The sequence below is a fragment of the Misgurnus anguillicaudatus genome, chromosome 3 (genome assembly GCF_027580225.2).
Source record: "Misgurnus anguillicaudatus chromosome 3, ASM2758022v2, whole genome shotgun sequence".
Lineage (NCBI taxonomy): Eukaryota > Metazoa > Chordata > Actinopteri > Cypriniformes > Cobitidae > Misgurnus > Misgurnus anguillicaudatus.
This window is the reverse complement of record NC_073339.2, coordinates 17,384,636-17,410,760: the sequence shown is the minus strand read 5'-3', so window position 1 is coordinate 17,410,760 and position 26,125 is coordinate 17,384,636. Positions and strand designations below refer to the sequence as shown.

At 37.7% G+C, this 26,125-nt stretch overlaps 1 protein-coding gene and 1 long non-coding RNA gene across 2 annotated transcripts; one reads left to right on the top strand and one right to left on the bottom strand.

Annotated features, from left to right (window-relative positions):
• Positions 1 to 9,384: 9,384 nt before the first annotated feature.
• LOC129444346 (uncharacterized) lies at positions 9,385 to 11,290 on the top strand. The gene is made up of 3 exons (XR_008644398.2): positions 9,385 to 10,818; positions 10,997 to 11,080; positions 11,212 to 11,290. It is a non-coding gene; the product is annotated as an uncharacterized lncRNA (long non-coding RNA).
• A 13,214-nt stretch (positions 11,291 to 24,504) lies between these two features.
• On the bottom strand, positions 24,505 to 25,585 carry hmx4 (H6 family homeobox 4). Its single transcript, XM_055204962.2, has 2 exons — positions 25,381 to 25,585; positions 24,505 to 25,239 (listed from the first exon to the last, which is right to left on the bottom strand). Exons 1-2 carry the CDS (start codon positions 25,583 to 25,585, stop codon positions 24,734 to 24,736), a joined length of 711 nt encoding a protein of 236 aa, XP_055060937.1. The 3' UTR covers positions 24,505 to 24,733.
• Positions 25,586 to 26,125: the final 540 nt, after the last annotated feature.

Here is a 26,125-nt window from a genome sequence, read left to right as displayed (position 1 = left end):
GTGCGCATACTTACATTTAGGGATTTTAACTCCTTAACCTTCAATCAATGATATACATCAATCTGCGCAACCTGAATATTTTCATTAAAAGATATATTTAAACAAAATATATATTAAGCATATATAATTTACTTGCGGATTAAACTGATTATCACTAATACTCCTGAATGCAAAACGTAATGGTGTGTCTTCACATTATTACAGCATTATTAGGATTCATTATTGTATATGCTAAAAATGAACCACTAAGTTTTGTTTAATTTTCACATGGTGGTGTGTCTCAGATCAGGCTGTAGAGTCTCTCACAGTTGAGTTAATCCCTGATCAGTGCAGCAGACAGTGGCATAGTGCAGTGTAAGCTGTCTCTGGGGCCTCTTTCTGGAGCCTGTCACAGCTCTCGCATTTAGGTCACCTTTACTACATGCACATTTGCTTTGGCCATCACTTCTGCTCCGCTGCCCACCACAGTACAAGCCAAAGCAAGATGAGGTTAGTTTGCAACTCACACTGGTTCATTGCTTAGTGTGTGTTTGCATATGTGCTAGTGTGTGTGCATGCACACGTGTGACTGAATGCCTGTTTTTAGTTTTTGTGTGTTACGGTATTTGTGTGTTTATGTTACATAACAATTTTATGTCAGGGAATATATCTTTAGTGAAAGCCACTTACTGATTACTGATTTAATAATGCATTTGAGGCCATGCTGTATTGTGAAAAATAGGTTTGCAGTTCTTGGCCTGTTATGATTTATTGCTTAAATGAGGAGCTGAGAGGTAAAAGCCATTTGAATGCCCCCCTCCGTCAAAAATTAAATAATGATATTAACCAGATGCTCTCGGCATGTATTATATGTTTATTAAATACCTACGCTGTAAATCCGCTTAATCCCTGCCTCAGGCAATTCAGTAATACCACTTTGTTGGCAGAATCGTTGCTTTGCTTTTTTAGCAAAGTCCTCTTAGTCCATGGAAGATAAATTGGATGAATGATGACGTGCAAAACGATCATGGATTACATTCAAACTTGTGTCCCCTGTGAGTGCTTGGATCTGAATGCAACCTGAATGTGGCAGTCACATGGATCACAGCACCCCCTAATGTGTGGATCAGTTTCTTAATTTTACACTCTGACTTTCACCATTTGCAAGGTTTCTAGTTGCGTCTGTAGTGATTTTGCAACTGTTTACTGTGTATTGTCCAAAGAAGTAGATTTTTTAAAAGTGGAGGTTATTGCCAAAAAGCTTGCATGCAGGGTTTTGCAGAGAAAGACATTTAAATTTGTTAAATACCAATGAAGGACTAAAGTGACATTTGTGGAAAATTACTGACTTACTGAATTACTGATAACCTTTTCTTTACCATTAAAACTGCCAAAGAATGCATTAAAATAGAGATGTTCCAATATCGAGTTCCAATACCTGGATGTGTATCTGTATACCGCTATATATGCCCTGTATGAATTGATAGAATTATTTTACGGTGTGCGTCAGCTTTATCCCTTAATAAATCACAATGAAGTATTTTTATTATCTGAAATACATTTGTAATACACAGTAATATTATTAAAAAAAAAAGCTTTTTCAGTATAGACCTGCAAAACGTATCTGTAACGTCGATAGAACTTTAGCCTAAATACTAGGGAATAGGGATGTGCATGTGTATGCTATTTTGTCCTAATGTCCTAATATAAAAAATATATAATTTAGGCTATGTCCACACGAAGCCGGTGCATTCCCTATCCGATCATTTTTTTTTCCTTGCTCTAAAAAAATAATCCGTAAACACGAAACCACTGAAACCGACTGAAAGCGGTGTAGTATATATGCCGGACCAGTATGGGGCACTGCAATTCTGCCACAGATATACACTATACACGGAGAAGAAGACTTTGAGCATGCGCATAACCAACGTATGGTGTTGTCCATTATCGCTTGTTGGTCACCACAATTGCATAGAAGCAATAGATTTTGCTGTAATAAAGCTAGTAGGCTTTAGTAGCTTCTGTAGCACGAACACAATCACGTAGTCTGCCGTTATTGTTGTTGCTGTTACGTGTGACGCTTCCGACACGTGATGTGATGACGTTTTCGCTTCACAAAATATACGGATTGGCTGTACAGACGAAACCGCAAGGGTGTCGGTTTCAGATTTATCCACTTTAGGACCCGGTTTCAAAAAATAGCGGATTCAGTCTCCCAAAACGCCGGATCCGTGTGGATGAAACACCAATACGATAACAAATTTATATGTATACGGTGATATGCGTCTCCGTGTGGACAGCCCCTTAGGTACAGATATGAAGCTTTGAGGTATACAAACATGCATCTTTAAAGTACCAATATGTTCCTTTGAGGTACTAATATGCACACTTTACTTTAGGTACAAATGTGTACTTTTTGGTTAGTGCCTCAGTGACTGCTTTTGTACTCTTATTTCTGAGAGTCCAGCTTGGTTGAACGCAGTAGTCAGGAGGGTATACACCAATGGCGGCCGGTGACTTCTTTTTTTGTGGGCACTCAATGCGAAGTTTGTCACAACATGTATGTAGCCCGTCATGTGTGTGGTTCGTAATTTCAAAATATGTGTCGAGTGAACTAATGTGCATCACGTGTCTTGTCAAAATAAGTGCCTGCTACAGACGTGTCTAAAGGGTTTATGATAAAAGAGACGCTTGGGTTTGCCAGATACTCGCATAATCTCATGCATAATCAGAGTTTACTGTTAAGGGAGTGTCTTGCGTGTATTTTGTGAATGTGAGCATCTCTTTTATCATGTACGGTGTTGACGCGTGTGCAGCAGGCACTTATTTTGACAAAACACGTGATGCGCATGGTTTACATGACGCAACAAACACATATTTTGAAAACACGAGCAACACACATGAAACTCCGAACACATATTTTGAATTTGCGCCCCTTGGAAGAGCAGTCACGAGCCGCCATTGGTATACACTTTTCTCACGGTTTGTATTTTGATATTTTTAAATCACACCCTGAAAAATTATTCTGTTGTTATTTGCTTACTACTGTACGTTAATTACTGTAACAAACCTGTATAATTTTCTTTATGCTGAACACAAAGGAAGCACAAGCGCCACTGACTTCCATAGTAGTAAAAATTAATACAATGAAAGTCAATGGTGCTCAATTTTTTATTTACAAACACTGCTTAAAATATATTTTGTGTTTAGCAGAACAATGACCTGAAGGTTTGTAACAACTTGAGGGTGTGTATCCCTTCCCTTGTATGTTCATTTGCACTGTGCTTACATTTTTTACACAGAATCATGCAAGTTTCATCACATCAATTCAAACATAATTTGCAAAAAGATTATTTAACACTTTCATGTGTAAATCTGTATAGAATCCTCTGGTAGCTCATAACTGTTTTCTGTGTGTCTGTGCTTTACCAGTAGCTATTAATTGAATATACCACTGCGTTCTTGTCTTTGTAAAGCGATTATGAATGAAGTGCTAATAAACATTGATAAGATTGTTTTATAGCCATATAAATCACTCACCACTCTATCTGGCACATAAATTAAACACGCTTCCCACAAACCAAGCACACACACACACACACACACACACACACACACACACACACACACACACACACTATGATATTGTGACTTTGAATGAGCTACTAAAGGCACATTATTGATCAATGAGTGAAAGCATAAGAGGACAGGAAGAGTGAGAGTAGAGGGATTAGACGGTTAATCTCTAGAAAAATAAAGAGACCACCACCAAATCATTGACAGTACTTAGAGTGGAGGAATGAAGGACATGCTCTAATTATCATGTGAGTGAGAATAGCTATGAGATCTATAAGTCCAGACAGTGTCCAATGCCACTTGGGGCGGACTAATGTTAATATTCTCTCGGAGAGCTCAGCGAAGTCAATACGCCTCCATTAGTCTATAGACACCCCTTCACTCCTCCGTTTCCATCCACTCGCCTTTTATCTCATGCTCCTTCGCTCTCTTGCAAGGCCAAGGAGCCCCTTCTGCGCCCATATAAATTTCACCCCTCTCTTCATGCAGTCCTACTTACAAACATGCCGGTCACTCACATTCATCCCCCATTAGTCTCAAGTTTCAGCACTTCTGTGTGGAGAACATTGATTTTGTCTTTTCTGTCACACTACTTCAAGTGAGCAACAGACAGCATTGCTGTGATGGGTCTGTGTACGGGTTCTCTGTCTCTGTGTGTGTGTGTGGCCACATAATCAAAACGTATTGGAGACTGAGATTATGAAAGTTCACGGCTACAGTTTTAGTTATAAACACACGCACCCGGAGCAGTGAGCAACTATCAGTGCAGCGCCCATGGGAGCAACGTGCTCAAAGGCCTAGTCCACACGGACACGGGTATATTTAAAACCAGAGTTTTCCCTAAAAAAAAATCCCGTCCACACATGCTTGGTTTAAATTAAATATCCATCCACACGATAACGCAAAAGCACGCTATCAAGCGCTGTCAAGAGCATGCCACACCAGAAGGCGGGGATATAACCCAAATCGTGTTCCGCAATATAGTGAGATAACTGAGCATCTATCTGTATACATGTTAGAAGCTCTGTTAGCACAGTTATTATTAGCAAGATACGTCCGCCATTGCACAGAATCATCAACAAAGCAGTCGCGGCGCACAATCTTGACGCTAAACACAGTGGATAATGGCGCACACTCTGACGTCGCAAGGCAAAACCCCCGGTTTTACTCTCTACACGATACCACTGTAACCGGGGTTTCTTAAAAAGCTCACCTTGGCCGGGGTTTTCAAATATGCTCGGTTTCAGTGCCCTGATACTGCGGTGTCGTGTGGACGAACAGTGAAAAAACTCGCGGTTATAAAAATACCTGTGTCCGTGTGGACTAGGCCAAAGGCACCTCAGTCGCAACCTGTTACAAACCTGGCTCTCTAACCATTAGGCCATTAAAATTGTCTCATAATTTACTAACCCTCAAGAACAATGATCTTTGATGTTATTGTAATGTGGGATGGCATGAGGGTGTGTAACTTTTCTTTTTTGGGAGAACTTTTCCTTAAAGGATTAGTAAATTTTCTTTAAAAAAAAAATCCAGATAATTTACTCACCACCATGTCATCTAAAATGTTGATGTCTTTCTTTGTTCAGTCGAGAAGAAATTATGTTTTTTGAAAAAAAAACATTCCAGGATTTTTCTCATTTTAATGGACTTTAAAGGACCCCAACACGTAACAGTTTTAATGCAGTTTAAAATTGCATTTTCAAAGGAGTTTCAAAGGACTCTAAACGATCCCTAACGAGGCATAAGGGTCTTATCTACACTCTTAAGAAAAAGGTTCTGAAACGGTGGTAAAGGTTCTATATAGAACCATAGCTTACTGAAGAACCCTTTTTTTTTGCTGAAATGGTTCTTTGTCTTTGCAAAAGGGTTCTTCAGTTCCCACTTTTTTATTTTAAATTCAGGCTCTGTTTACACGTACATGGTTATTTTTAAAAACTAAGAGATTTACCTTCGTTTGTGCCCTTGGTTTACACGCAAACGGAGAACTCGCCTCTGAAACCGATTGTTTCTAAAAACTCCGGCCAGAGTGGAGATCTTGAAAATCTTCGGTTGCACGGTTGCATGTAAAGTGAGACAAACGGATGTTTAAGCAGGCAACGTCACAGAGTATGCGCCAGAGCTCGCACCTACGTCAAAAGTGCGACCCATGATTACATGTGACTGCTACTTTGAACGCTTCCAAGATCACATTTATGTTCGTGAAAACTCGTTTCGTGTGTTTGTATTTGCAAATACAGCTGCTCCATTATGTAGAGGAGCAGAGACAAGTGCTCGGAGGTCAGCAATTTTACGCGTGTTTGACTTCATGCGGCGCTGCATGAACCGACAGACGGATGATGTCAAAGTACCGCGAGAGCGATTCGAAATTAGACCTCTACGTGTGATTCCTCAACTCGCTCTCACGGTACTTTGACGTCAACGATCACCTACTGCAACAACACCTCCCTCCAACATAAATAACCAGTTCGCGTCACGACCAGCGCTGCCGGTGATTGGCTTACGTGGGCTTGAGCTTCTCTTGACGGCATATATACACGGGTACGTGTAAATAAACACTTTTCTGACAACTGACATGTGTGCACGATATTATTTATGAAACCGGAGAGGTTGAAATGTCCGTTTATGAAAAAAGCCGCCCACGTGTAAACATAGCCTTACCGTGTGTCTCAATCAGCTCCCTTGTTCAGTAGTCAGGGCACTGATCAGGGAGTCGGCCATTTTAAGGGCTGTCTCAATCGCAAAATCCGTTCAGTGCACTGGAACGTTCGTTCCCTAAAAATTCCCATAATGCAACGCAAAAACCAGTGAGCATCGATGGTCCCTATGTTCCCTAACCGGAAATCACGTGACCTTTTCTGAAGCTCGCCAACCGAACATCACGTGATCCAACTCAATAAACTTTATGAAATGTTACAGAACTTTTATAAAGACAAACGTTTGTTTTAGTTGTAAATATAAACACACATTGCTACACAGTAAGGGACTACAATCTACTCAATATTTAAAATAATAATGTTTATTTAAAATTGTAAATATATTTCACTGATTCTTGAGAGTCGGGACAAAACAGGTTTTAAAAAACTGTTTTTTAAAATACACACCATATCAATTAAAGTTATATGTTTCTGCAGAGAAAGGTCTTAGCTATTTAACCATGTAAAGGAACAGGTTCTAAATAAAAACACATTTTTAAAAAATAAACATGTTTCCCTTCAGAACTGGATTTGTGACAACTCCATCAGACACACTAAAAAGTATAAAATTAAAATTCTTTCAATCCAACCAGAATCTAAAGTTCTCAAGTATATTGTTACAGTGTTTAGTTACTCTGATATGTAAAAAAATACAATATATAAACTTAGGTTGTGATTCCACACTATTCTGAAAACTCAGATTTCTAAATATTAGCATTTGCAAACATTGATTTTAACTTTAATATTGTAAAAACAATTTCCTTAAATAAATAAAACGTAAGAGATGGTAGATCAGATGGTCCTTTATTACAAAAACAACGAAAACTGAAGAAAGAATATTTTTTCCCCAAAAGGTTAACAAAAAATACATCCAACGCTGTTGGAAAATCTGACGGTGTTGACAGAAAATCTGACGGTGTTGACAAAAAATATGTGTGCATTGCTGATTATTGAACAGATGTGCTCTTCAAACACTACTACTAAAACTACTCATTGTTATTAGAGTATTGAACTTACTGTAAAGCAAACTATAATAAAGATATTGCATATACACCGTTTCCTACTATCAAAAAAGAACAATAAGGGAAACCAGGGGCCTTCCTCCGCCTCTGTTTTCATTTCACATGTGTGTGTTTGGGTGTGTTGGATGTTTGATTGCCCTGCATCATATATATATATATATATACATATATACACACAACGGTCACTTTATTAGGTACACCTGTCCAACTGCGCGTTAATGCAAATTTCTAATCAGCCAATCACATGGCAGCAATTCAATGCATTTAGGCATGTAGACATGGTCAAGACGATCTGCTGCAGTTCAAACCGATCGTCAGAATGGGGAAGAAAGGTAATTTAAGTGACTTTAAATGTGGCATGGTTGTTGGTACCAGACGGGCTGGTCTGAGTATTTCAGAAACTGCTGATCTACTGGGAATTTCACACACATCCATTTCAAGGGTTTACAGAGAATGGTCCAAAAAAGAGAAAATATCCAGTGAGTGGCAGTTTTGTGGGCGCAAATGCGTTGTTGGTGCCAAAGGTCAGAAAAGAATGTCCAGCCTGGTTCGAGCTGATAGAAAGGAAACAGTTACTCAAATAACCACTCGTTACAACCGAGTTATGCAGAAGAGCATCTCTGAACACACAACACGTCGAACCTTGAGGCGGATGGGCTGCAGCAGCAGAAGACCACACCGGGTGCCACTCCTGACAGCAAAGAACAGGAAACTAAGGCTAAAACTCACACAAGCTCACCAAAATTGGACAATAGAAGATTGGAAAAACGTTGCCTGGTCTGATGAGTCTTGATTTCTGCTGCAACATTCAGATGGTAGAGTCAGAATTTGGCATCAACAACATGAAAGCATGGATCCATCCTGCCTTGTATCAACGGTTCAGGCTGGTGGTGTAATGGTGTGGAGATATTTTCTTGCCACACTTTGGGCCCATTAGTACCAATTGAGCATCATGTATTGTTTCTGACCATGTTCATCCCTTTATGACCACAGTGTACCCATCCTCTGATGGCTACTTCCAGCAGGATAACATGCCATGTCATAAAGTGCAAATCATCTAAGACTGGTTTCTTGAACATGACAAAGAGTTCACTGTACTCAAATGGCCCCCACAGTCAGCAGATCTCAACCCAATAGAGCTTTTTTGGGATGTGGTGGAACGGGAGCTTTGTGCCCTGGATGTGCAGCTGACCAATCTGCAACAACTGCGTAATGTTATCATGGCAATATGGACCAAAATCTCTGAGAAATGTTTCCAGTACCTTGTTGAATCTGTGCCACGAAGTATTAAGGCAGTTCTGAAAGCAAAAGGGGATCCAGCCCAGTACTAGTAAGGTGTACATAATAAAGTGGCCGGTGAGTGTGTATATATATATATATGTATATATATAAAGCTACATGTTACACAATGACAAGCAGACCACTGCCTGCCTATTCTTTACAAGTCAGATGCGTATAGTTAAATAATGTAATGCATGCTATATGTGCATTTATGTGTAAATAAAACCCTGAAATAACGGTTTAATCCTTCACTATATTCACAAATAATATTATAATCGCACATTAAGAGGTTATTGGTGGATTTGTCAACTCCATCAGCTTACAGGTCAACTCCGTCAGACATAGAACCTGACGGAGTTGACGTCTGACGGAGTTGACATAAGGGCATGTATTTTCCCTCCAAAACATGTATTGTACACTGCAGCTAGGTACTTTTTCCTCAGTTGCTAGCTGTCCCAATAACCTCACTAAAATGCTTAAATTCATTCCACTATGGTTTAAAAAAAGTATCTTAACAGAAAGATGGTGTTGACATGGTACAGCTGTGACCATAGGAATATTGACATTGTTTGTCTAAAATATATAACAAATGTAAACATAACAGAGAATGTGTGGTAGTGCTGCATTCACCACAGGCAGGGTCCTCAGGGATATAGCTGACCTGAATTTCCTGATTTAAATAGCTTTATAAAAAAAAATCTGACGGAGTTGACAGAAACTGAGGACACAACTTTAATAGGTAGATTTTTATGGAAAATATTGTTTGATGTTCACTTCATGCATTGTTTTTTATATTTATACCCCTTATTTTTTATTGGATATGTTTTCACAATTGTAGAGCTTTTTTAAAGTTTTTTGGGATGATTAATATTGTGACCTCTTGCTGAGGACAAGTGCAATAACATGGACCTTCTAACCACAGACCACACATTTAAAAAAAAATCCCCCCAAAAATAAAAAAGTTTATTCTAAAAATCAAATTGGTATATACAAATCCTATAGATTTAACTTTGTAATTATGTCAATCATGATGAATTTCTTAAATTTTGCTATAAATTAGACTTTTCTAAATGGGACATGTTTTGTCCCGACTCTCAAGAATCAGTGATTTATTACATTTAAAATGTAATTATATGCCTCAGATTTTATGCACAGATATGTAATAGAATAATGACAGCATTTTTCACAATGTACTGTTTTTAAAATTAAGTCAGAGAGATGGTTTTGCCGGTTGTTGATGAGTAACAGCTGTGAGTGATTACAACGTGCTTAAGCAGCCACGTGACAGAAAAATAAGTGAACAGTGTCCCGATGTGAAGTGAGCTAGGGTCCTTACCAATGCCCGAACCTGTGTACACGATATACTGATTCACGACCTCGGGAGCTAGGGAACGAATTGAGACACACGGTTAGTCAGTTATTTTCAAGCTGCCTCCTGATTATTTTCACCTGTAAAAGCCCTGAATCATCAGTCCTGCTGAACCGCCTGCAGACTAATGCTGCGTTCCAGAGCCCGTCCGGGCCGGTGGGATGTGGGACTTATCCTACCTCCAACTAGGAAAAGTGCACTGGAATGCCTGTCGAAGTGGAACCTCCTACCGGCGAACTCGGGGGAGTTCGACCTACCCCGACTTCAGAAAAATAAGTCAGAGGACAATGGCGGCGCCCATAGATCGCGTCGTCGTGAGAGGAAATCTTCAAGGAATAGACTATAAATTGTACTTCTCTGCTTGTAGGGTTGTTTTAGACACTGTAATTTTAACACAACTTTTTTTTTATATTATGGCGTGAAATTATGTCGTTATTATCTGTTAATATGAAAATACGGTAAAAAATATACCAAGTTTCTTAGCGACATGCAGCGCTTTTATATAATGGCTCCAGAACACTTTGTAAAGATGATTAACTTGTTGTTTTACTGTAGTGTGAACTGCACAGTTCGGACCGACGTTTAAAAGTTATGTAGTCTGTACGAGCCTTAAGAAGACCGGTCGGTCGTCCATGTTTTCTGTTTACGTTCCACTTCAAATGTCTGGAACGCTTTGAAGTAGGAGCTAGGACACTTCAAGAAGGATAAATCCCACGTCCCACTGGTTTGGATGGGCTCTGGAACGCAGCATTACAACACAAACAGGTAAGAGAGTAAAATAATCATCATTTACTGTTAAAAACATTTTGAAAATTGAAGTTTTGTGTGTTCTTATAGTAATTTATTTATTTTTTAACAGGTAAACTTTATACTGTAAGCTTCATTCCCTTTAAAGCAGGTAAGCTTCATACTGTTTTAAATGATATATTTAGAAGACTGCTTTAACAATGACTTAGGATAATGATTTGTTAAAGTGTTAAAAAGCTAATACATGGATATTGTACATTAAGTTGATTAAACAAATTATGAAAAGAATGTGGTACAACATGTGTTTAGTTTTTTAATTGATATTTCAGAGTTTCGTATATGAGGTAATCTTGCTGGGAGTGAAGGCAGTTCATGTGACCGCTTAATATGAGAGACACGTCCTGTTTTTAAAGGTGATGTATGCATGTTTCTTTCATTGCTGACAAATAATAGTAATTTACTGTTTAAACGTGTGTTTTTGTGGCACATTTACTTGTAATAGCAGAATTACTAATTAAAATAATTAATTTTTGTTATGTTGTAGGTGGATCATAGCTCTAAAAAGCTGGATAGCTGCAGGTTGGCCTTTGGCTTGATAACAGTGGTTTATGAATAAATATTTCACCAACCATTCAAATATTTACTAACAAAACAGGTTGAGCAGAATCACATTAAAACTTCTGTCAAATCATGTTTTACATACAGTATGTAAGCAAACTTCAGGCTAATATTAACTTTTGGTCTCCATGTCTTATCCTTTTACCCATGAACGACAGACCCAAACTTGTCCAAATGAAGACCACAGCCAGGTGATGGGAATCTGTGGTAATCACAGCCTGCGTCTCAAGATCAACATGACAGCAGACCATCTCTTATCTTGCTCTTATCTGACTAAATGTTCAATGTCAATGCCACAGAACTAAGAACATTGGATGGAGTATGTACTGTACAATGATCCAGCAAACAAAATATGGACTTTTTTGTTAGCTTCTACAAACATTGACACAATCCTATTGACTTTTATCTTACAGTTAGTAATGTATTATTAACATCCCATTAATTTGTATTCTATGCCGTCTATCTGTTTGTGCTAAACTGTTTACATCTGAATGTAATGTGTAAACACTTTAGTATGTGTAAACACTAATACGGTTAATATTCAGTATTTATCATTTGCATGTTTTGATGTGGCATATGTCATGGTTTTAATGATTTCATTGTTGTATATTTAAGCAATATCGCTCGAGTAGGAGTGTGATATAGCTCTATATCATCACGGCTGTGATTAGGCCAGAGGCACGAGGCCGTAGGCAATCACAGCCGATATTGCGATATTGCTTTTATACAACAGTTCGACGGCACACGTTTGAAAAACAAAAACTAGAAAACAACAACGGAGTTATTTTAAAAGCCTCTTTGTTTGAGAACTACTTCTTCCGCCACGGATTTGAGGGCGGCCAGAATGACAGGTAACACTTTCGGCTGCTTTGAATCTCATATCAACTCAATGGACGGAAAAGCAGTTTCTTTATATTACCGTTTGAACGTTTGCTTGGTTCTCATTCGTACCGAATCTCACTAAAGCATGAGCGGACGTCAGTGTTCACTCGCCCTGCTGACCACCGCCCTCTCTGGCTACATCTCTGACAGGGATTCCCTGGCTCTCATGTTGGCCTTGTTTATGATCGTCAAAATGAGATCAAATCAGCAGTATTTGGTGTCATGATAAAACTATTACTTGTTTTTTTATTCATATTTAGTGTCTTTTGTGTTGTTATTGTTTTGGCGCTAGGTAAAAGTTAATAAAACTATACTTGTATAAAGTTACTATTGCTTTCTCATTTATTCTTAACGCGATACGAGCACTCGATTGTTATTTTTAAACTTTGTTCTTGTCAGTACTATATAAAATCGGTTTTTTATAAGTGTCAGAGAGATGTTTTTGCATGCTGCTTATAAATATATCAGTGGCGATATCTCATAACATGTTTTAATAGTCACGTCACGATAAAGTAAATGATCAATGTCCACATTTAAAAGCTGCAGTGCTTACCTGCAGTTCCACAGTGTTTTCGCGTTCTGATAAGAGATATAGCTCCAGAAAAAAACGAGTGTTTATATTCCTCTTTCCAAGTGTTAATCGTCCACACGATGTGACAAGACATTACTCCCATTAACTTTAACGTAACATCCAAGAGCGCTGATCTTTGACGGAATAATAACTTCCAATTGGGGATTCACAGACTGATTTATGAGCTAGTGAACTACTGAGACACACGGAGAGTGTTTAAAAACAGGGCGTCTGTGTTTTTCCATTCAGAGATGAGCCTGTTTAGGACCTCCATTCACTAGGTGGCGGAATGATACGAATGGTGAAGCGGTTACTGTGCCGTTATCAGTACAATATCGTATGGCTCTTAGCCAATCAGATTCGAGAACCAGAAAGAACTGTTGTATAATAAGAGTTATTGTATATGCCAAATTTTATTGTTAATCTATTTTATATTCAAGCAGTTATTTAACATCCATATCTCATTTTAGTAGTGATTTGTTATATTTGCATAATATTTCATATTTATTTTGATTGTGATTTAAATACACGTATTTATTATTGTATGACACCTCATGTAATGAAAAAGTGAAAATAAAAGTATTTTTCTGATGTCTTGCAGTTCTGTTTTTAAACTGTTAAACCTTATAAAGTGCTATAAATCAAAAACAAAAACAAAAATATAAACAAAAAAATCCTCCTGACTGCCGATAAATGAAAGAGTTCTTTATAGCACCACTGTGGTTCTATGTAGCACTTTTTAAGGCAAGGTTCTATATAGAACCATCTTAAAAAGGGTTCTATATAGTACCAAAAAGGGTGCTGCTACAAGCTGAAGAACCCTTATTTGGTACTACCTGTATATAGAACCATTTATCTTAAGAGTGAAGCGAAACGATTGTCATTTTTGACAAGAAAAAAATGTACTTTTAAACCACAACTTCTCATCTATCTCCGGCTGTGTGACGCGCCAGTGCGACCTCACGTAATTGCGTAATGCCGTGGAAAGGTCAGGTGTTACACATATGAAACGCACATTTGCGGACCATTTTAAACAATAAACTGACACAAAGACATTAATTAGTATCATTAGACATCATTCAACAACGTCGGAACGGTCCTCTTTCTCCACACTTGTAAACACTGGGGCGTATTTTCGCATACGTCCTCCGTGACCTCTTGACGTGATGACGTATTGCGTGAGGTCGCGTTGGCGCGTCACAGGACCGGAGATATTTTTCTTGTCAAAAATGAAAATTGTTTCGCAAGATAAGACCCTTATGTCTCATTTGGGATAGTTTAGAGTCTTTTGAAACTGCAATTTTAAACTGCATTAAAACTAAACAAGTATTGGGGTCCATTAAAGTCCATTAAAATGAGAAAAATCCTGAAATGTTTTCCTCAAAAAACATAATTTCTTCTCGAACAAAGAAAGACATCAACATTTTGGATGAGTAAATTATCTGGATTTTTTTTAAGAAAATGGACTAATCCTTTAATGCACTAGGTTGGCATTCTCTTCTGGCATTTGTGTTGTGCCACTGCATTCACAGCGGAGTGTTTCTTTTGCACTTTAAATTGAAGTGGCTTTAACTAATTAATTGATTATACTACTCACCTTATATTTACCGGAATTGCATATTAATTGTCTAGTTAACATCAAACAAAAAAGGTCCAAAAGCTGTCACTGGAAAGCTTTCTTTTAAAAGGGCCCTAATATGTACCATTTACGTACAGATATGCGATACCAATACGTACCTTTGAGGTACTAATATGCACTCTTTGGGTATAAATGTGTTCTTTTTAAAGGGTACCGCCCCAGTGATAGCTTTTGTACATTTTCTTCTGAGAAAGTATGTTTTTGATCTTTTTTGTTAAAGGTGACATACCATGAAAATCTGACTCTTTTCATGTTTAAGTTGTATAAATGGCTCCCCAGTGCTTCTATCAACCTAGAAAATGTGAAAAAGAACAACCTAGTAACTGTTTTGGTAAACCATTCTCTGCAAGCATGTGGAAAATATAGGTCATTGAAATTTGGCTCCCCCTGTGATGTCAGAAGGGGATAATATACCGCCCCTTAATCTGCACTATCCAACCATGACATTTAGTGCAGAGATCAGCTCATTTTAAAGGACACACACAAAATGGCACATTTTTGCTCACACCTACAAAGTGGCAACGTTAACATGCTATAATAAATCATCTTCATGGTATTTTGAGCTAAAAATTCACATACAATAATTAGGTGAGTCTAAGAAAGGATTACAGGGACTATTTTGGTGATGTTTTATTCTGAATATATTATTTTGTTTCATATAATTATATTTTATATTATTACGTTTAATGTAACAATGTGTTACATTATCTGATTTCAATTTTTCCTGTCGTTAAATACTACTGAAGTAGTAAGAGAGAGCGAGACCGTTCATACGTGATGAAAGTGAGCAAGTTCACGTAACTTTTTTAACCTTCAATATGAAGTTTGACCATTAGATTAGGGGGCCACGTTGTGTCATCTGGGGGGGGGCACGGCCCCCTAATGCCCCCCTTGGCCTGCACCAAAGATTTATTTTATATCTTAAAAATGTCTTGTGAAATGTCCCCTTTAAATGGTTTTGCAAATATGTGATCTTAAATGTGTTAATTGCCATTTTTACAGTTTATGCATGTTAGATCTCTTAAACTAATTATTATACATATTAAAATTCTGAGTGCATTGAACATTTGCATGATGTCATTTCCTGACATATTTGTTAGAACCTAATGCATAAATCAGATACCCGAATTCCCCAGATACTCTAAACACATTTAGCTTTTCAACCTCTCCACTTTCAGCTAACACACACACACACACACACGTGCATGTACCAGATAACTTGAGATCTGACAAAGAGGCCTACTGGTGTTCATATGCACACACGCACCTCCACTGTCTCGCTCTGTCTCACTCCTCTGCTTCACCGATCCTTTTTCCAAAAGGCCCATTGTCCACTAACTCCCATTCAATCTCCTTAAGCGCCAAGCATGGCCCAGGCCACAGAAGTCTACTAAATTAGTAGATCAATAAGCTATCTGAAACTCTTTAGGGGGTATTGAAAAGCCCTGTTCTCTTCTCCGGTTGCTCGTCCTAACGAATAGGATGTTGTTTATGTTGTAATGTGCTGTGTCATGGAGTTCTTGTTACAAGTGTCCCCCTGGACCACTGGCCACTTCAGGGACTCTCTCTTTCTCAAATTCAAATTGCATTTTTGGCATGACATACTTTTGAGCATATTAAAAATGGATTTCAACTTGAACAACAGTATATTAATAATTATTGTTGTGATAAATAAATAACAATGTTAGGAAGCAAGGAACACAGATAAAAGAAAAAAAATAGAAATGTATTTGATAACGACTAATGAGACAAGTTGATGTGCTCAATCCATTACCACTAAGGCCACTAAGGAGAAAATGGGCCTTTCACCAAAGAGATTTTTTGGGTTGAATGAATAAAACACTATGTATACAGTGCTTAACAAATGTATTACATACAAAAAAAAAATTGCACATTTGAGTGCTTCAATTGGAAGCTTCAACTAGCAGCAATCAACAGCATAAAAGAAGAAGAAAAAGGTTGGTACACCACAGCTCCAACCAAAACTCTTTGAAGAGTTTTGTTTGGATCTGTGGTGTGCCAACTTTTTTCTTCTTTTGTAGCAAATTTAATTGATCACCACCCAGTGTGGTTTTTGCCGCAACTGCAATAACAGTATTGGCAAATACCAAGAATTTTTTTATGTTTCTGTAATGGTTAAAGGGGACCAATTTCATTGCTAAAAACAACATTATTTTGTGTATTTGGTATAATACAATGTGTCTGCGTGGTTTATGTTTCAAAAAACACATTATTTTCCACATCCTGTACATTTTTGTAACCACTGATTTTGTACAAAACTCATCGATTTGCCTTGTTCACACAAGCGTCTGTGTGAACACAAACTTGTCCCGTTAATCTTCTTGGATCGTTGCCGGAAAGAGGACCTAGTCAGATATACGGAAAATCCTCTGTGTGAACAAAAAGCCGAAACAATGCCGTAATGGGCGTGTCGTAGTGTCATCATCACAACAAAAGTTATGGTTCAGCTCCTTAAAACGAGAGATAACATGCATATAAACATTCACCACGAGAAATGTTGCAAACTAGATTGAAGCAGTTATCAGGAAATTATAAATGAGATGCATAAACAATGACGCACGTGCCGTAGTGAGGACGTGCGTGTCATGGCAACATGAAGTTGGTTCAACTCTTTAAAATGAGGGATTTACAACATTCACAACGAGAAATGTCAGCATACTGGACTGAAGCAGATATCAGGTAAGTTAGCTCGTTACTTGCTGCGTTGAAACCGAGATCATTCAGCAGCATAAAAGAATATCGCGTCACGCGCGTCATTTGAGCTATAATAAACGAAAATACCCGCGCGTCATCCCAACAAGATATATAGTTCAGCTCCTCAAAATGCAGGTTTTAAATGCATATAAACAATCACGATGAGAAATGTCTGAAAACTGTATTAAAGCAGAGATCAGGGAGCTCGTCAAATATCCACTCACCAGCATTAGAACGGCACGTCACGCGCTCCTTTATAATCTTATCATAAAAATCTAAGGATCCTGGAAAAATCCCGGATACCTTTCCCGTGTATTTTACGGAATATCTGTGTGAAAAGGGCTATAGAGAAGCTCCGGTAGCTGACAAACATGTCATTGTCGGAGACAACTTAATTAAAAAGTTTAGGCTTCTGTAGAAACATGGTGGCACAAAATGGCGACTCCCATGTAAGGGGACCCTCGTGTATTTAGATAAAAACGTCTCATTCTAAGGTAACAAACCGATAACGGTTCATTATGAAAGGTTTTTATACACCCTTGATAATATACTTTTGTATATTATTTTGCATTTCTGTCAAAAGATCTTTCTAAAAATTACACACTGAACCTTTAACTGCCGCAAAATGCAGATAGTGACAACCGCATTTACAGAAACTCTGCATAGTGTGTACATAACCAAACAACTAGTAGTTAATAAAGTTTAAACCTGCATCATGGACACGGCAGGTCTTTCTTCTGAAAAAAAAAAAAAAATCTATAAGGAGAAAAAGTCTTCTGTATGCGCACGGTGCAGAAAATGACAGAGAGCGTTTGCTGACTAATGTTGCCAGATCTTGCACTAAAAAAACAGCGAACAAGACAAATCCAATAATAAACCGAAATAAATACAAATGCTTTACATCACAGATCAAAATATTGGGACCGGCACCTTAACAGTTCAATAACACCCAAAACTTGATCGCTTCATGAGCCAAAAGCCATAAACGGTTAAGCGCCAAAACAGTAAGTACAAAAAAGACGAGGACCTGGCATCACTGCAAGACTGCTGTTGAGCAGCATCAAATGCGTAGCCTACAACACACAATGCCAAGACGGAGGTTTATTACAAAACATAACGCTGTTAAATTATTTTGGTCAAAGATGTGATAGGTAAGCACGCAAGATGGCAGATCGTTGCTATGGTTATCTCTGTGTCAATCATCACATTTTCGGGAGTGAGTCTTGTTCCGTACAGACATGAAACGATCATTTAGGGAATTCACTTTCACTCCCGCATTTAAATGCGGTTGTCACTCCTGAAAGTCTGCAGTATGTACGTGGTCCATGTTTGAAAGAGTCAACTAACAGTCTGCGAGTCCAAGCGGGAGAAGTTATGATAATGTCGGTCTTGTCTACGTCAACAGGCCCAAGAAGTAAACTGTTGCCTAATCCGAGTGTTTGTTGTAGTCCAAGAAAAGAGATTTACGTTGGAGATGATAACTCACGTCATCGTTTACTTTGGGGTATGTACCTTATCATTAACATGTACTAATACACACTTACACACCAAAGAAAATGTAAAATCGTGAATCGGAAGATAGGTGCTCTTTGATACACCATATGTGAGCTCTTCAGTCACAATAGTATTTCAAATCCTTAAAATTACTGTTGTTATCTATTTTGCCTTACAAATTGACTGTTTTACAAGAATGGCAGGTGAGAATTGGCAAAACACTTTATTTTTTTCATTCAGATGACTTATTGCAGTTATTTACTTGTGGTCCTTAATATAAAACAAGTTTTAATGGTTGAAGATACGCGTGACTAATCACAAAGTTCCTTAAGAGACTCAAATTTAGGAATAATTTAGAAATTAATTTGAGACAAATTGACACGTGGTCTAATAAACTTGTTAAGCATTGTTTATCGCATAATTTCCTAATATTCTGTAGCACACACAAGATTGCTGAGGCGGCTGTCCAGTAAACCAAGGAATGTCGCTCTGACAAATTTCTGTCGTCTTCAGCACTTGTACCGTAGGGATGGATAATTCCTGGAATTCAAAAACATGCTTTAAATCAGTGTGACTCAATATGATGTTTTAGGTTACACTGTGTTCTTCTCACCTACATCCTTTTGTTTTGTCTAATGCTTGTGCACTCCCCCCACTCCACTCCATATACACACATTAGGGGCCCTTTGACTCTACAATGAGTGAACTTACCCTCGAGGCAGAGACACGACCTCCACTTGCTCATATCTCACTGACTTCGGCTTGTTTAGACAGTTGTTTTTATTTACCGAAAATTCACCCAAGCATAAGTACATCTTTACGTAATCATTCCATTCTAACTTGGTAAGATTATCTGATGATTTTTTTTAAAACACTTGACTAAAACAGAAACTTTTAGCTTGTAGAGGTATATTTTTTGTTTGATGCCCAACTTATTTCTGGAGTTATGTGAAATCCCTTTTGCTGATACAAGTGACATTAATGGGCTGTCTATAAAATTCAGATTTCTTCTCCCTTGGGCCTAATTTATTTTTGTTGGAAAACTTTAAAATGTGCTTTATGTGGTAACATAAATTTACTGGTTTTAAAAATATCAAATATATTTTTTATATAATTAATCAAATATATTGTTTATATAATTGAATCAGTCTGACCAAGATATATTTTCATTAAGATTAATCCCTAAAGTACCTGCCTGTTACCGTTTAGGAAGGCTATAGCACGGAGGCTCCATATCGAAGGAGGACACCAACCTCTTTGACCTTGTTGTTGACTTTGTTATTGTATGTAAATTGCAGAATGGGTTTTTCAAATCTTTAAATCAAACAAAGTTAACCTACCTTTTAAATAGTAATCAATTATTTAATATGCAGTGAAGCCATCAACCCTGCAAAATAAACAGCATAAGGACAGTTTGTGCTTGGAAGACTCAGTCTGTTCTTTACGGCTTCACATTCAGATTATTTTAGTGATTTTCTTACCCATGATAACAGTCTCTGGTACAAAACTGAGAAAGGACTTGAGGTCAAAGTACTTCAAGGAAACCAAGCTGTAGGCCACTTATAATAGTGCAGAACATTACACAGTGGACCAACCATCCCAGTCTCCTGAAAATGCGTATAAATAGCACGAAGTGTAAAACTCGTGCAATACATACGCCAAATTCCACTTTGGCGTGCATATGATACGCAAGTGCTTCCCATTCACATAAACGGTGCATCTTTTTTGGTAGTTTTATTTATTGGTTTCTCAATTTTTATCAGTTTTTTTACCATTTTCGCTTGGGTTTAGGGTTAGAACAACTTTTTGTTATATAAAAATGACATCCTAACCCAAACCCCAACTCTAACCCCAACTCCAAGCGACCATGGCTTAAATATGGACAAAAACATTGAGAAACCTGTATATTAAATAACCTCATTAAGCAAATCTAACCCTAAACCCAAGCGAAAATGGTTTAAAAAACAGGAAAAAATTGAGAAACCAATAAATAAAACGACAAAAAAAGATGCACCGTTTAAGTGAATGGGAAGGACTTGCGTATCATATGCACGCCAAAGTGGAATTTTACACTTCGTGCTATTTATACGCATCCTCAGGAGACTGGTAGGACCAACATGTTCAAATGTACACAAACGCAGACACCCAACTGAGACATAACCTTGTTAAACAATTTGAATTTGATAACAGATAATTGTTGACCCTTACATACTGTACATGTAGTTTTCAGTACGGGTAGGGATGCATGAGGTGTGCAGGAAAAGTTGACCCACATTGATCAGTCAGTGATGGGCTGTGACAAGGCATGATGTTGTACTCATCCTAGAACATGAATAGACACACATCCTCCTCCTCCTCTCTCTCTCTCTCTCTCTCTCTATCACTCTCTCACACACATAAAAACATAGAAAAAGCGATATCTACAATCACAATTATCTAAAAGTCTTTAGGAGTTTTTCCTTGCATCAGCCCCATTAGTTTATTCACTGGGTGTTTGTAAGGAACTATTTGCTGAGGTTAGTCAAATTGTTAAAAAAAATCTAATTGAAAGTGTTTGATAGATAAAATGTGCCTGCTTAAGGTTATGGCTCAGTGTGATGGGTGACTATAATCACCTTTAAATAAGTCAGCCACACCTCTTCCTGTATCAGCTGTCAATCATGCAGACACCGCGTCTGCTTCCAGAGCTCAGGTGCCTTGCGGGCTGCTGTTGTCAAGCACGAGCATCAGAGCACTTGGAAATATGAGAGTCTCTGGCGGCCAACAGGAGGCCACTTTAGGAGATGCTATCTCCAGGACCCAAACACCCTGACGCACTCGCTAATGCACACACACCTTTACACAGACACTGACACACTTGCATACTGTATATGGCTGACAGAAAAGTTGCATGATAATAAAAAAACACTTGTATATGTATAAAAGCAGACCAAGTGTTAATTTCCTGAAAATTTCATCCTCATAGAACAAAGGATCTGTTTGTTTATCATGAACAAAAAATAACAATTGACACCGTGTCAATCCCTTTTTAAAAGTTTGCGAACTGTCTCTTACTGTATTGTTATGTAAAACAAAGAGGTTTATTGAAATTCTGAAAAATGTGAACAAAAACAAAGCCAGACTTGTAAAACTTGAAACCTGTTTTTTTATTCTTTTTACAGTGCCATCAGTCAATGCTATAGCACGGGGATCCATAACCCACTGTAGTCAGTGATACCTCTAAATCTGTACATATGGCATGTTTGTGTTGTGGTTTCTTTGATCACGTCTTGGTTTTAATGGATTTTTCTCCTTTTGGCCATGGGACTGGTAGAAATGTATAGGGGGTGTGGAGAGAGGGCAAGGATATAAAGTGGAGGGGTGGAAGGTCATTTGAACCTTGCGGTTTTGGAGCAAAGTGCAGGACGACAGAAGGTGTTCTCCCTGTTTCGAGACATCTCTCTCTCACATAGAGACAGGAAGTCTGCTCACCCCCCTCCCGCTTACTAATATACGCAGACACTAGACCATTAACAGATCCCATGCGTTAATGGGCAGCATTGTTGTGATAGATAGGATGGAGTTAGATATCCAATATTGAAATCACAGTGATTAGCTTGCCACCTCAGAGCCAATCGTAGTCCCTTTCTGACACGGCCTAAAAATGAAACTTTTGGAAAATGTGCAGCATCACTACTTTGGCACCAAATATTTTACAGAGAAATATGGATAAATGTTTACCAACATAAGCAAGTTACTGTGTTCATGTGAAGTTAAACATTAGTATTAACTTAATAGTTTTATTTTACTCAAATGAGACAAAAACTAGTTTTAACAAGTTTATACTAATTAACTAATTTAAATGAACTATTTTAAATTATTTGTTTATTGTGTAAAAACAAAAACAGTGGTGCTTTACACCGTTGGGTTAAATTTATGTAATTCTGACTTAAAAGTACATAAAGAATAAAATATGCAGAAGATGAAGAAATCACAAACTAAGACAAAATGGTGTAATATTAAAATGCGTTTTTGAGTTTTTTATCATTGCATTTATAATTACAGTGATGTTGCTGTTGGGTTTAAAAGTGATTTGTACAAACAATTATTTCAACAGAAAGAGAATGCTTTATATGCTATTCTTCATACGTATTTAACTTCATATTTTACAATTTTCAGAATAACTTGGTCCTGTATTCAGGTGACATCTTTGTTTTACTTTTTTAAAGTGATTTGACTGGCTAATCCTTTTAGTTGAATTTAGAAAAATAAACAAAATATTTAATGATTTATTCGTGATTATCCTCCAGCAGTTTTAGTATTGTTTACACGCAATTAATATTGCCGTTATCTGGTCAGTGTAGTACAAAACCACTTCTCTAATGTCGTCCAAAACTAATTTCGAGCTTTTTTAACATTCAGTATTTACTATTCCCAACGTTGGATGGATTGTTATTTCGACCAAACTTATTGACAGAGATGATGCGTGCCGAATAATCACAAGATATCTTACCTCAATGCATTGACCCATTTGTTAGGTTTTCAACCCGACGGCTGAAAGGATTAATTTAGGTCAAGAATCTGTGAATGGCAGATTTGAGAAGCTGAACCCAAATGACAACAGACGCCTCATTAGGTTTCAGTCCCTGGAAACTGTACCGTGGCCTAACATAACCTCAGTGGAAATAGGAAATTGAACAATTCCTTAATGACAAAATCATGTCACTTTCAGACTATACTGCAGATAATCATCAGATTTTAACTAGTTTTTTTTTATTTAAACATACTATATGTTTTTAACCATAGATTTTTAAGCCACAAATTAAAGTTTAAAAAATACATTTTAATTTTTTTCTCCCGTAAACATATGTAAAAATAATACTCCGCACTCATGCAAAGTTTACCATTATATTATATTATGAAACATTTTAGTTGAGTATTTTGTATTGAAGTTATAGTTTGCAATAAAGCGTAGAAAAAAAAACAGGCCTGTTATCATTTATCATTAAGGTACTGACATTTTACTGACACTTTTTCTAATCATATTTCGTATATTTCTAATCATATTTTATATTAAGTCTGAGTTTTCAATAATTTTTACTAATTTATCCTTCGATTGAACAAGAATACAGGGCGTTAAACCTAAAATTTAGTCCGAGTATAATAGGACATTGGGTCATGGTAATTTACTTTGTTTTTCAGTAAGGTTTTGTTAGCCTGCCATACATAATTCTTGCAAGCGACCGTAACGTTGCTAATAAGACTCACGTGTTTAATAAGCATCACTGAGACTGACCTAGTTTGGATTAATTCACAACCAACACAATACTAGAGACTACAACTTTCTTACACTAAAATGTAAAAAATTTGCAAAGGTAAAAAGTCAGGACACAAAAGATTTTTTTTAAAGCAAGTGTGAAACAAGATATTTAATGGCACTCGATAAAAGATGTTAATAATCGTAGAACTTCGATCGGCCGTTATGCTTTCAAGGTATTACAACAAAATAAAATGTTAAAGGAATAAACATAAAAAACATGAGTTTAATGTAAATTAACCAATACATTCACTTAAATGTTTTAAATGCGCTCATAAAAAATAGAGGCAAATACAAATGCATGCATCTATAATCAGTCTTTGGCGAAGATGTGTCTGTAATAATAATAATAATAAAAATAATAATAATGTAAACAGTAAACAATTTGTGTTATATAATTGCCATTGGCATTTCTGCCAGTATGCACTACAGAGCTGGATAGCATTATGCTATGTGTATTTTTAATTAAATGTTTACAGCGTACAATAAATAAATTCAGTTTTGCATAGAAATGTAGGCCAGCTTATTCCCTGTCAGCTGAACAATGTTCTCAGCAAAACATTTAGGCCCGGTTTTACAGACAAGGCTTAGCTTAGACCATGTCTATACCTTGGTTAAAAGAAAATCATTACTGGTGTGCATCTTGACTTTTTGAGACAAAACAATGACACTGACATATTTATGATATGTCAGGACAAGTTATTTTCAGTTATGACAGCTCAAACATGCATTTTAGTCTGGCACTAGCCTAAAGCCTTCTCTGTAAAAGCTGGCATTAGATTGATAATGGCTCATTAAAATGTGAGTTGGCCAGGAGCTATAAAACTGTCCCCGTGTTAGGCTTCTCTACGTCATATATCTCCATCAAACAGGCTGAAATACTTGCTGGCATTTGAGAAATAAAAGTAAGGCGCGCTACCTCCAGGATACACGACTGGCAGGGGCATTGGAAGCATGCATCTTCCAAGCAGATTATTCTCTTTATATATAGCTGGGAGAGGTACCGTCTTTCCGATATCCGCGAATTCGCTATTCGGTCCCTCCAGTTCAGTTGACAGTTGCCGTTTTAATTTATTCCGCCGATTCTGAAACCAGATTTTGACTTGAGTCTCTGTGAGCTGCAAGGAGTTCGCCAGGCACGCGCGCTCCGCGCTACTTAGATAGCGTTTCATGTCAAACGTAGACTCCAGCTGAAAAATCTGTCTTTTTGAAAATATAGTGCGCGTTTTCTTTTTCGACATCAATTTGCTCTTCTTTGCGTTGTTCTTCTGTTGCGCGTCGTCGCAGCTGTCCGTACTCTCGTGGCGCAAGTCAACAGTTTTGAGCTCGTCCACGCTGCTATCCCTGTTGACTTTATCTGAAAATCAGGTAGATGCTATTGATATTCATTCAGCAATTACTACACTACAGATATTATGTAAATATCTGTTAAACAATTTGGCATGCTCAATCGATAACTCTGCGTACTCGACAACCAAAAGTAAACGCAACATCTTACCAGTGACATGTAATCTTGCATCTGATGTTTCCTTCCGTAGATCCCCACTTTCTCCCGGGTGATGCAGACAGCCATCCCGACAGACTACAAGCGATGTTTTTGAATGACAGCTGTCAAAGTTTCTGCTACTCGGCTTGGAGCTGAGGATATTGTCAATAGTGAACTTCAAAGAAGCGGGTCGACATGACCCGTCCTCTTTGCTCATATTCTTCGTTGGATGCGGGTTCTTGTATTGCCTTATCTCTATTTTGCCGTTTCATAAACTAACGTCTCGATTCTCCAAGCACCATCGCTCCACGACGCGCAGTGCTGCTGCGTTTGCCCAGATTGTTAGCCCACTGACCGGAAGAACACGATTCCCCATCGTTTATTGGTCACGGGAATGAGAAAGCACGGCGGCCAATGACAGAAGAGGGTGGGAGCTAAAGCTTAGACCTATCCAGACATCTGGCACACATACTTTTAACTTATGAACTACACTGCCACTTTTATAATGGGAGCTGTTACGATTTCGGGTTTCAGTGCGAGAATTTTTTTGTTTCTGTGACTGCTGTAGCTCACGCGATGACGCTCATGAGGTGTTAATTAGGGATGAAAGAAAGGTCAATGTGCAGCGCATGCAGGCTGTGAAATTAACATTAACATTTTATTAAAAAAAAAAAATTAATTACAGTATAGCTGTATCATAAAGTTTATTTGTATGCCCAATTTTTTCCCGAATAATTTAATAAGCGTGTATTTATTT